This window comes from Triturus cristatus, chromosome 11 (genome assembly GCF_964204655.1).
Source record: "Triturus cristatus chromosome 11, aTriCri1.1, whole genome shotgun sequence".
In the NCBI taxonomy this organism is placed as follows: Eukaryota; Metazoa; Chordata; class Amphibia; order Caudata; family Salamandridae; genus Triturus; species Triturus cristatus.
Genome location: NC_140594.1, coordinates 390782098 through 390795253, shown reverse-complemented (window position 1 = coordinate 390795253; position 13156 = coordinate 390782098). Strand labels below are relative to the sequence as shown.

The window sequence follows — 13156 nt, the reverse complement described above, 5'->3', positions numbered from 1 at the left end:
TGCGTCTCTGTGCGCACTTCTGATGACGTTGGCCAGTTAACGCTGCAAGGGTTCCTGGGAACTGTAGTCCCGCCTGCACACTGCGGCCGCTGTCAGGTCTTAGTGCGGCGGCGGCAGGGGGACGAACAAAGGATTCCGGTGGTGAAAACGGTAAGAACACTTGTCCAGGGCCAAAGCAGGGCGCGACCAGAATAAGGCATCCACGGCACGGCTGACAGAAGAAGCCCGCTCTGCCGGGGCTGGGAGTGATTTTATGCGTCTCTGTGTGCACTTCTGATGACGTTGGCCAGTTAACGCTGCAAGGGTTCCTGGGAACTGTAGTCCCGCCTGCACACTGCGGCCGCTGTCAGGTCTTAGTGCGGCGGCGGCAGGGGGACGAACAAAGGATTCCGGTGGTGAAAACGGTAAGAACACTAGTCCAGGGCCAAAGCAGGGCGCGACCAGAATAAGGCATCCACGGCACGGCTGACAGAAGAAGACAGAGGATCCAAGGAGGGTTAGGGAAGGCAAAAGGGGCTCCACCAGGAGCAGAGCTCTGCGGAGGTCTCTACGTGAAATCAGTTGAGGAGGAGAAGAGGAGTGGAGATGCTATATTGAAGCTATCAGTGGGGGAAGGGTACAGCAACGTCTGCAGGCACTGAACCAACAAGGAAGCGGGGTTGGCTGTCTAAAGTGCACAGAAAACGACCCCTCCCAGGGCAGTAAGAGTTGAAGGTGGCACGTTTATTGGTGGCATGTAGAAGAGGATAGTCAGGACAGCTATGAAACAGAACTGGAAAGGAAATGGGTGAAGTAGGGCCTAGGGAAGAACAGGTGGAACATAATATGAAGTCGTTTTAGATTTTTGTATCCCATCTCAACATATCTGCTGTCCACAGACTGAGGAAGGAAACGACAAACTTCTCTCAAGAATGGACTTTATTCCAATTATAAGCTCTGCTTGCTCCGTTTTAAATTCCTCCATAGATTTTACAGAACGCCCATGGATCTGCACCGTATGGGGCTGAGAGATGATGAGTGTTGCTGGCGCTGTGGCGCTAATCCCGCTTCCTTCTTACATATGGCATGGGAATGTCCTGAACTCACCGCATATTGGACACAGATTTTCACCTCAATAAATCAGATCCTTGGTATGTCCCTGGCACCATCCCCTCTACTAGGACTGTTAGGGTATGTTAAGGAAACGCATGTCAAGAAACGCAAATTACATGCACTGCTACTATTGTTTGCCAAGTGTCAAATTGCAGTCCACTGGGGGAGGAGGAGGAAGCCTACAATTACTGAATGGATTTGAGAGGTTACGTATGATCATGCCCAATTGGCCACATTTTGGGAGTTGATGCCACCCACCTCGAGACCCCGTGATATATGGGAGCCGTTCATTGCCTGGATTTGGGGAGCCGATGACTGATGATGGGGAGCTTGCGTTAAATGCTGTTACCGCTGGGGATGTATAACCTATGATATCGTTTTTTCCTTTTTGTTATGGTGAAATGATGGATGATATCAGGTAGGGTCTGTGCTCCGCCATTATACTCAGGTGCTTAAATTGGTTAATGCCTAATATTATGTGTATACTGTAATGGGTGGTACTAATGCATATCGCTGTCATAAGACCACGAGGGTTAATGATTTCTTTATGTCTTTTGTGCTATAGCATAACTTGAACATGTGAAACTGGCATGTTGGTTTGTTACTTAAAATGTATATTGCATTTATTTGAAAATATCAATAAATAAATATATATTAAAAAAAAAAAAGAATGGACTTTATTTGCCACAGCCCACAAGGAGGTCTCTCATTTTTACAGAAATTCCTCCACTTTTATTCCATCAGCAGCCAGGTAGGATAAAAGGGCCTCTCTGGTCTAAAGAGTCTTCTTGAAGGCTGCCCATAAACTTTTGCTAACTTAAGTGATTTAGGGATATTTCTAAAATCCAGAGAGAGAGAGAGAGATTGCCCAACACTAGAGTGCAAGGCTATTTGAGAGACATCCTATTGCTGCAGCGTACGGGATATTGTGATAAAGAGGCTTTAGTTTAACAAAGGAGCTGGTGTGTAGCAGATCTGTGTACTGAAGTATTTGATGTTCCATCGCTTTATGGATTTTGTTTATTAGCCTACAATAATGTTGTGTTCAGAATACTGACAACCAAGATATCATCAAGGTAAGTGTCTATAGGCAATTACATGTTATTATACTCAGATCCACATTTACATCCCTTCACAATATATATACGCACACATACACACATATATATATATATAGAGCGAGAGAGAGAGAGAGAGAGAGATGTGTATGTATAAACAAATATATTTATACTTTTTCAAGCCAGATAGATGTGGTGTTAAGAATAGTAAATCTTTAGCTGCCTCTATACTTATCGTGATCGTATGTTGGTAGTCGAAATTCTGAACACAATATTATTTCATGTTGATGTTAAAAAATCAATATTTTGATTACAACAATGTAGAGGTATAATCGAGAATATTAACATCAAATTTTACTCTTCTCCACGTTTCTCCTTGGGGGTGAATTTTTTTGTTTAAACCGTAAACCATTATGGGAGCCTCACACAGACTCACAACCCACAAAGTAATTTAGAACCACCTTTTCCAATAGGACTTAGTTGGTGTATCTGCTCCAGTTCTCAGGTTACCCTAACATTCTGAAGTACCAGTCTCCGAGCTCTTGGTTCCTGAGATCCCATAGTCTCGTACGAGACCAGGGAGCGAGGAAGGCTGCTCCAATCATTCTCTTCCTCACCAGTTGAGATGCAAACACTGAGGTAGTAGATCAGCTGAATAGTTCTCCTGTGGCAAATGAATTGGCTGATTCCAGAGATTTTGATAGGAATTGATGTCACTTCCTCTTCTAATTCTCCTAGCTTCCTGCTGGAATTCAGGAGTAAGCCAGGGGTACTACAAGAACAATGCAAACACAAGGAGATGATGGACGGAGTGCTGAAACTTTTCAGACACTCCCCCCCAGTCAGAGTTATGGGTTGAATCCATCATCGTTATTTAGCTCACTTCGCCACCCCAGTTTGGACCCAGCCATATGCTTGTTTCTGGTCCAGGGAAGATATGACTTGGCAGTTCGTGCTGGACTGTTCCCATGAGGCATAGGGTCAAGACTGATTTGCATATAGCTGTGTCTGAACTGGGGTGGCGAAGTGAGCTAAAGAAGGATGATGGATTCAACCCAGATCTGTGACTGGGGGTGTGTGTCTGAAAAGTTTCAGCGCTCCGTCCATCATCTTCTTGTGTTTGCTTTACTACAAGGACAAGCCATAGTAAAAAATGTATGACTTAGACCCACGAATCATAGCATTAGACACACGATAATCACTATTATTAAGAATTCTCTCTTTTATGAAGTAACAGGGATTCTCACACTTGAAATCCAGGTGGGCAACAGCACAACATGCAGGATATTCTTTTTGCGAGTAAATCTCCATAATAATAATAATAATAACTTATTAGTGAATATAGCGCAAAATACTGCCCATATGATATTTCTAACTGCTGCAACTTACAGATGTTACTATTACCCAATTCAAAGTATTTAATTTACCTACTTCAAAAGAATTTAAGACTGACTAGCCTTACCAGGGTTTGAACTTATGACCACCACATTTGTCATCTGCTGCACGTGTTCAGCTGACTGAACCAACCTCCCAGTATCAATGATGTCACTTACTCTTTCAAGAAACTAAAATACCCCCAAAAATGAAGGGCTGGTGAAGTGGGCTTTAATGTTTAAATATAATTGCTTTCAAATATGCACACCATGCAAGGCTGACTATATATCAGATAGCTAATAACCCCTTGACATTTGGAAAAGAAATGTAGGTTTCTACAGTAGGTATGCCCAAAGATAACTAGCATTTCCAATCTCCCTAACCAGCATCAATCAATCAACGAAGGATGAGCATTCCTGCGCTTTGGATCTGAGCATGCGTCTTAACATGGTGGCCTCTCAACTATCTCCATGTCAGACCACCTTGGTCACCATTGTCAACAGAACAAACCCATCATCATAGGTCAAAAGATCTTGACAAGTCCGAAGTACTTGACACACAAGAAGTGTTTTCTGGCGGTCCTGGACAACGCGCACTCTTAGTCCATTCCAGAACAGCTAATGGAAGAAGCGGTCAATGTCTCCAGCAAAAGGTTCTGCTCTTGTCAAGGAGGGCCACCTGGCATCAGTGCTTCTTGGCACGAAGTGTGTAGGATAGAGGTGTCAGGGTCTGACCGGGTAGAGAAGACAGGTCTGCTCCTTGAAGGAGGTGCTGTTCCCGATCAGCACCAGCGGGACATTCTGGTAGTGCTGGACAATGCTGACCACGCTTGGGAAAACCTGTAGAGAGGAGAGATATGGAGAGAGTCGTGAGGTTGAAGTGAAGTGAGCTACATAAACTGGTGGATACATCTCAGATTTCCTAGTTTGCAAGGCCGTTTCAGGGATTCTCCCTCTGGGCATTGGTCTCACAACTGAAAGGTGGTGGGGTGAAGCCATGAAAGCACACGAGCTAGAAAGACAACAATTATACCACATAGAATGTCAGCAGGGGGATTCGACAGGCAGCAAATTATTTTCTGTCCACAAAGGAGTGACCTGGTCAGCCAGAATCGACAAGAGTTCACCAGCATTAAATTCATACACAGAGAATTTCTGCACATGTATGTGACTCTCCCGGAAAACACTTTGTTTTAGCAGAGAGAAATCTATTTCCCTAATGATAAAACAAATATCCATAGAATGCAAACATATCTACGTTTTATCTTTTACTAAAATAAAATATACTAGAAAAACATTGATTTAAGTTTATATAGCGCAACATGTCTGCACAAAATATCTTAAGGCACTTGCATGCGTGGTTGTTCCTACAAGGAAGTACCGAGGGTGTTAAATATTATGACTGGGATTTTTGATTAAGTGGGATACAATGGACTGAAATATTATTTAAAGATGTCCCCTTTATGTGCTTTGGTATAGGTATGGCTGATTAATTAAGTGTAAAGAGAACAGATGTAAACATCCACCCCCAGTCACAGATCTGGGTTTAATCCATTGTTTTTTTGCTCACCTTGCCACCCCCGTTTGGACCCAGATGGTTCTTTACTCGCTGCGCCACTTGATTCAAGCTAGCCTGACTGATGAGGGGTGATACCCCGAAACCGGTCCCAGGATTCTTGCTTCCAGTCCAGGGAGGAACTGGCTTGGCAGTTCGGGCTGTCAAGCCAAATTGGGGTGACATGGCGAGCAAAATATCAATGGATTAAACCCAGATCTGTGTCTGCATTCTGTCCATCAATTGTTCTTTTTGCATTTGTCACCCCGAGTGGGACGGATATGCCCAGACGTGGGTCCCGTGTTCTCCATGCTACTGGAGCTAGCCTGGCTGATGAGGGGTGAAACCCTGAAACCGGTCCTAGGATGCTTGTTTCCAGTCCAGGGAGGACCTGGCGTGGCAGTTCGGGCTGGACTGTTCCCATAGGGAGCAGGGTCAAAACTGATTTGCATATGGCTGGGTTCAAACTGGAATAGCATGCGGAGCAAAAAAAAAGGAAAAACATATGGATTTAGGCCCAGATCTCTGTACTGGGGAGAATGTATGAAATTGTTCTGCATTCTGTCCATCAATTGTTCTTTTTGCAGGAAATAATTTGAGGCATTCCAAAGTTTAAAGAGATGACTATTTTGTCCTTTAAATGTGTGCGGCCTGGTTTAAGGATGCACATCCCGAGTTCCTTTCTATGCTGCCTTGTGTATAGGGAGAATAAAATCTACTTGTCGCTCTATCAATAGTTCGTCACCTCTTGTGGCTCATTACAACCGTTCTTCAAGAGACCATGGTGGATACAGAACAAGGTGCAGTATCAAGATTCCCGCTTTCAAGTATTCCACTGCCTAGCTCCAAAATGGCATCCAAATTACAGGGCGCATCCGCCATCTTATCTGGAAAAAGGGTTACAAAAGATCCACCTCCACCAACTATATCTCCTCCTTCCATCTCTATGGAGACAATCCTTGAGGAAATTCAGGCTCTTAAACTGTGTATAGATGAGACCAATATTCGTCTTCAACTATTGGATGATAAGTGGTCACACATGGAGAGCAGGGTTGTTCAATTAGAAAACAAAGTGGATTCTTTTCATTCTGTTGCCACTCAAGTTCCTCCTATGTAAACCCAAATCTTGCATCTTCAAAAGCTGGTTGAAAATCTTGAAAACCGCAACAGACGCAACAATTTACGTATTTACAGCCTGATAGAGGGACTTGAGGGCCCCAATCCTCTCTCCTTCCAGTCATTTCTGCCAAAAATTCTGGATCTGCCTGAGTCTCCATTATTAAACATTCAGAGAGCCCATCGTTTAGGTCATACTTCACAGTCTGCGTCTTCATTGAATAAACCGAGGAGAGTTATACTTTATTTTTTAGAATATACTGATCTGTTGAAGGTCCTGCAAGTAGTCAAGGCCAAGGGTAAAATCTAGGGGTGGGCGGAATTTGAATAGTCGCGCTACGCAAAGCTCCGCAAAATGGTAAAAAATCTCCACGAGCACGCAAAAGTTACACGAACACGCGGAATTTCTTGTTCCGCCAGTTCGCGCTGCTTTTTTCCTGTTCGCGAACGCTGTTTGGGTGCTCGGGGAGAAATATCTCACAAACACGCATTTTGACAGAGCGAACAAGCAAAAAATTCCGTGAAGGCGCGGAGCGCGGCATTTTTGGCAATACTGCGTTCTCCGCGGAACGCTAAATTACCCAAATTCCGCAAATTCCACGTGCGGAACGGAATTTACCACCCAGGCCTAGTAAAATCTCCTGGCATGAATTCACGTTTTTCTTTTCCCAGGATTATGCCAAAGCTACAGCGGACAGATGGAAGACATTTTTGGACATGGAGCCAGCACTGAGAACTATTAATGCCAGATTTGGTCTTATTTATCCTTGTCTGTTTAAAGTCACTTATAAAAACAAGACCACGACTTACGAAGACCCTAGTCTTCTTCAACTATTTTTAGACAACTGCAGATCGGAAGATATGGAAGTTAATCAGTTTAGTGTTTAATCTAATCCATTAATTCTTGTTAATATGTAATGTAGTCCTGGCTATGTGCTTTATATGTGATGTATATTGTTTTTGTTAAAACTTTGTATTTTCCCAGGTTAAGTCTTTTGTCATGAGTCATGTATGTGATTTCTCTCACATTTTTGATGATATTTCTCCTCCCTCCCGTGCCCGTTTCAGAGAGCTCCAGTTGTTGTACTGTCTCCCTTATGTGGCTCCACCACCCTCGAAGTTTGTGAGTTTTTTCTGGGATGTTATTTTTATATTTAATGTATGGGTTTTGTCTCTTTTTCTCTTTTTCACTTCATGCTTCTCTCCTCCTCCTGTACTTTCCTTTTTCGAAGAATTTTTATCTATTCTATGTTTATTTTTCAGTTTCATCCTTAAAACTCTTTTGTATATCAGTTCTTCTTTTTCCTTTTTCCTGTCTTCTATTTTCTTGTATTCTCTCTCTTCTTCTCTCATTTCAAGTTTTGCCTTATATGCAATTTTTGCTGATAAGTTGTTACATTTTCAGGTTTGCATTTTAATGTTGTTTGCTGTTCTGTTATACAGTTTTTATCGAATATTAACTATCACTGCCTTTCATATGTTCTATATATTTACTTTCATTTTGTAGATGGCTTTAAGATTTATCTCATGGAATGTAAAAGGTTTCGGCTCTCCTACAAAGCGTCAAAGGGTTTTGTCTCACATTACCAACTTAAGTGGTGATATTGTTCTTTTGCAAGAAATTCATATTTCAGACAAAGAAGTAACTAAGCTTAAAATACAATGGGTTGGTAATGTTTTTGCTTCTCCAGGCTCAGGGAAACGTAATGGGGTAGCTAGTCTATGTCATAAATGCCTTACCGTACACACTATTTCACAAGATGCTGATTGTGAAGGTAGATGGATTTCAGTCTCTTTACTTATTGATAAACTTCTGCTCACTATTGTTAATCTGTATGCATCTACTAATCCAGATAATTCCTTTTGGCCAGGCGTGTTTTCCAAATTGATGACCTATACTGATGACTATTTGATTGTTGGAGGAGATGGTAATATGGTTTTTGATCCCATTATAGATAGAGCTCAAAATCTAGATTTCTTCCTTCACAAGTACACTCTCAGTTCACATCGACAATATCCCAACGCTCTCTTATTGATGCATGGAGATTGTGCCACCCAACACATCAGGAATATACTTTCTTTTCTCCTGTCCATTTTTCCCAATCACGTATAGATTATATATTTATTTCTAATGCTCTAGCTCAACATGTTATTAAATCTGATATAGGATCCATTTTGAACTCTGACCATGCACCAGTTACTTTGGATTTGGATTAACTTCCTCCCTCTCATGGAATTAAGCGGTGGAGATTTAATAATTCTCTCCTCCTAGATTTGTAATTTACACATGATTTTGAGAAAATTGCTAATACATTTTTCAAAGAAAATGAATCCCCTGACATATCTACTCAAGTTATCTGAGATACTTTTAAAGCTGCTTCTAGAGACTTTATTTTCCCAGAGATGGAAATCTACCTCTAATAAATTTAAGACACTTAATACACGTATTAAACAATTGGAACATTCTATTAATAACTCTCACTCAGAATCTATCTTAAATGATTTAATGTCTGCTAAATTTGAGTTTAATACACTTTCCATGGAAAGTGCCACTTCGTATCTACTTAAATCTAGTGCAAAATATTATGGGGGTCAAAATAAAACAAGAAAACCTATTTCCAATTATCTTAAAATAAAAAAAGAATGTACAATGATTGATTCTATTCTAACTTCTACTAATCAATCTGTACACAAAAATTAGGATATACTTTTGGAATTTACAAACTTTTATCAGGCCCTATATACTCCAGAATCTTCCTCTAATTCTCAGGATCCTCTTCAGTATCTATCTTCCAATCCTTTGCCCTCTCATCAAGAAATCAATTTTTCCATATTGGAAAAATATATTCTAATCCAAGATATCTCTAATGCTATCCGGTTCATTAAACGTGGCAAAGCTCCTGCACCTGATGGTTTTACTACTGAATTTTATTCTTATTTTTCCTCACTTTTGTTACCAAATTACACCAACTTTTCCTTTATTTTATATCTGCTCATACATCAGGTGGTTCCTTTCAAAAGGCAATAATATGTCTCCTCCCCAAAGATAATAAAGATCAGAGATTGTGTAAAAATTATCGCCCTATTTCTCTTAATAACCTAGATTATAAAATGTTTGCAAAAATATTAGCTCTTCGTTTAGATAAATTATTACCCCAACTAATTGGGAGAAAACAATGTGGTTTCATTAAAGGTAATACTCGATTATTTTTCAATGTACTTAGTAAATCCAAATCATATAAATCTTCTTTGGCAGCTATTTCTTTGGATGCGGAAAAAGCATTTGATAGAGTTAGTTGGTCATTTATTTTCTCCATGCTCTCCTGGTTGGGTTTTGGTCCTGATTGTATTAATTATGTTTCTTTGTTATACTCCTCCTCTAAATCATCTATTTTGGTTAATGGTCTTATGTTCCCTTTTTTCCCTCTTCATAGAGGCGTTCGACAGGGTTGTTCGCTCTCCCCTTTATTATGTATACTTGCTTTGGAACCGTTTTTAATAAAAATTTGCTCTAACTCACAGATTACAGGTTTTGCTTATGGAGACACTCAGCTCAAACTTTCTGTCTAAGCCAATGACATTTTGCTTTTTATTTCTAATCCTCAAACTTCCTTACCAGCTTTTTTATTAGAAATGCACATGTTTGCGTCTGTCTCCAGCTAAAAATTAAATGCAGACAAATGTGAGATTCTCCCTCTTAATAAGTTATGTTTTCATGCAGATTTTAGTTTGTCTTCTTTTCATTGGAATCCAGCTAAGAATAAATATCTAGGTTTGTTGTTCTCTGACACAGTTAAGGATACAATATCCCTTAATATGAAAATGTTACACTCACTTCTTCTTGCGCAAACTTCTCATTGGAATCCTTTGTTTTTATCCTGGTGGGGTTGCCTTGACACTATAAAAATTATGTTAGTTCCTATTATATTGTTTGATATCTCGAATATGACGGTTAATATGCCACAGCTCCAATGCAAAAAGATATATTCCGTTTTATCAAAATTTTTATGGAATAATAAAAAACCTAGGATATCATTTTTTAAACTTAAAACACCAAAACATCTAGGTCGAGTTAATTTTCTGGATTTCCATAAGTATCATTTAGCCTTCTGTCTTAAACAAACATTGCTTCTATTACAAAATAGTGATTCTACTCTTTATCCTTTATGGACTGATTTTGAAAAATCATCTTGGTATCCTTTTTCACTGAAGGAATGCTTGTCATTTACCTCTAGAACTATGTCCTTATCTCTTCCAATTTTTAAGAACACATGTAAAATTTTATCTCCATTCTTTATTTTCTATAAAACTCCTAAAGATTGTTTTTTAAACTCATCCATTTGGTATAATATCTTTATTAAAATAAATAATAGAATTATTTTCTGGAAGGATTGGTACTCTAAAGGTTTTCAATGGATTTATCAATTCTTTCAAGATGGTACCTGCTTGCCAATTCGAGTAGTTTAATCAATGTTCACCTTTCCTGATTCATATGAAGCTAAATAACGCTTACTTATCTCGGCAACTCAATCTTCTTTCAACAAACTCTCTCAGGATCAAATAATCTCTCACTCACCTCCTCCACTGCATAATTTATTGGATGTATTACCATAGGCATCCCAAATATATCAACAGCTTACTCTTGTTCCGGAAGTTAGAGATAAAACGGAGGTGGAAAATCTTTGGGAAATAGATCTGCTCACTACTTTTTCTACTTCAATTTGGAATAAGATTTGGGTTGAAATACGGAAATCGTCTAGAGCGGCCAGTGCAACTCAAACCTTATTCTTTATTTATAACTGTCTTTTGATCACATTACATAGAATTGATTCTGCTGTAACTTTCCATTGTTGGTCTTGTTCTCAACCCTCAGCGGATCTAAAGCACATGCTTTTTGAGTGCCCTCTTATTTATGAATTTTGGTTGAGAGTTTGGAAAAAGATAAATTCAATTTTTAATACACAAGCCCCATTTAATTTTAATAACATTTTTCTAGGTAGTGTATCCGATTATTGGACTTCCCGTTCTAAAGATTTTTACATAATAGATTTATTACTGGCCGTTGGCTTTCAACAAATTACGGAATCCTAGAAGAACACATCTCAGGTATCCTTTCAGGCCTAGTGGTATGGAGTGTGTTACAATCACAGACTTGATAGAGCGTACGTTTATCCCATTACTCTTGCTATTAAAAGAGATCTTTTGTGGCTACCTATAACTACCTTTTTAAACACCTCTGCCAGCTCTTCACAGTTACATATGCCTAGAATTGAAGAAGTGCCTAAACCTCCATGAATTGCTTTAGTGATAACACTATTTTATTTGTTTCATATCATTTAGTTTTTATTTACAAATGTTTTCAGGTGCCTATAGCATTGTTACATTTCTTCCGGATTATGTTATATACTGCATATTTGTTTTTGTTATTTAAAAAAAATATTTTTATTAGACTTTTATCTTTTTAAGCACAGCAGTATAACAAAATAATCATACAGAAATCATCTGAGATATGTACATGCTTTAACAAATAGGATGAGAAAAGAGGAAAAAGGAATCATCAACAAAAAACAAGAACGGAGACAGAAAAATGACAATAATAAGTCCAGATAAAATTACATCTGTGATTATTACAGTTAAAGATTATGTTCTCCTGTTACAAAAACCCCATCCTAGGGCCGCCAATGAGGAGGGAGTGGGGAATGCTGATCTCTACTGATTTTCCTTCCAGCTATGGTTGGGTCCCCATATACGTTTACCAAGCAATCGCCCCCTTTTACTCTTCCTCGCATAAATCCCCTTCTCAAGATTATAAATGGACAACAGCCAAGCGAGCCATTGTTGGAAGGTTGGAGCTGCTTTCTCCAACCACGCTGAGGCAATGCAGATACGCAGTACCGGCATAGCCATAAAAAGGAAGTATTGTAATGGATCTTGCTTGTCTTCACTATTTATCACCAGCATTATTATAGATGGAGTGAGGCAGATTTTAATTTCTATAGTTCTGTCAAAGAATGATTCTATCGCACTCCGCAGGGCCTGCAGCTGGGGGCATAACGCAAACATATGTATTATTTCAGCGTCCATACTATCACATCGAGGGCATCTAGTGCCCGTCCCCCCCCCAGCATAGATCCTCCGTACAGTACAATCTTCCACACCCATAATAATGTCCATAATTCTATTTTTATCAAATCCACAGGGCCCCCCCTTTTTTCCACCTAGAAAACTCCGAATTTGAAGATATTTAAAAAAAAAACTTTTATTAATACCGTAGCTGTTCTGTATATCTGAAAACTGCTGAATTCCATGTGGCCCCATTAGATCGCCCACTTTCCGGATTCCACACCTTCCCCATTCCGCCATTATTGTGTCTGCAAAGATTTCCCCAGGAAGGGTTGGATTCTTACATAACCGAGTGTAACCATTCAGCCTCCCGAGACCACTTTTTTTGCGAAATGCTGTCCAAACCTTATAAGCAGCCATCAGGGTTTTAAACCTGGTTCTTTTAAAGTAGCTGGGGTCAGCATATTTTGGAAAGCAATTCTCCGCTTCCCCGCCAAAATAGAATACATATCGAATGATCCAGTCTTAACCTGCGGATCAGACACGTCCCCACCAATCAATCCACACATATACTGAAAGTCTGCCGCCCAATAATATATTCTGAAATCGGGAACAGCTCATCCTCCCCTTGCCCTTGGTAAGGACATATAACGTAATGCCCTCCTAGTTTTCCCATGTGCCCAAATGAATCTGTTAACTGAATGCTTCAGTGCTGTAAACCATTTGCCCTCAAATTCGAGTGGGATCGCCCTAAAGAGGTACAAGATTTTGGGTAAGAGGATCATTTTCACAACATTGCAACGCCCTACTAGCGATAGGTGTATATTATGCATTCTGTCGAGATCTTTTTTAGCTTCAGATATTATTGGCTCGATGTTTCTATCTACCGTCTTACCAAA

The 13156-nt window shown here is 39.8% G+C and overlaps 1 protein-coding gene across 2 annotated transcripts in view; it reads right to left on the bottom strand.

Moving 5' to 3' along the window:
• Positions 1–3425: 3425 nt before the first annotated feature.
• The window catches only part of SH2D6 (SH2 domain containing 6), a 265219-nt gene continuing 255488 nt past the window's right edge, over positions 3426–13156 (bottom strand). For both annotated transcript variants that reach the window (XM_085633547.1, XM_085633548.1), the window contains one exon: positions 3426–4363. In XM_085633547.1, coding sequence (XP_085489673.1) covers positions 4247–4363 — 117 coding nt within the window. In that variant the 3' untranslated portion in view covers positions 3426–4246. The remainder of the gene's footprint in view (positions 4364–13156) is intronic.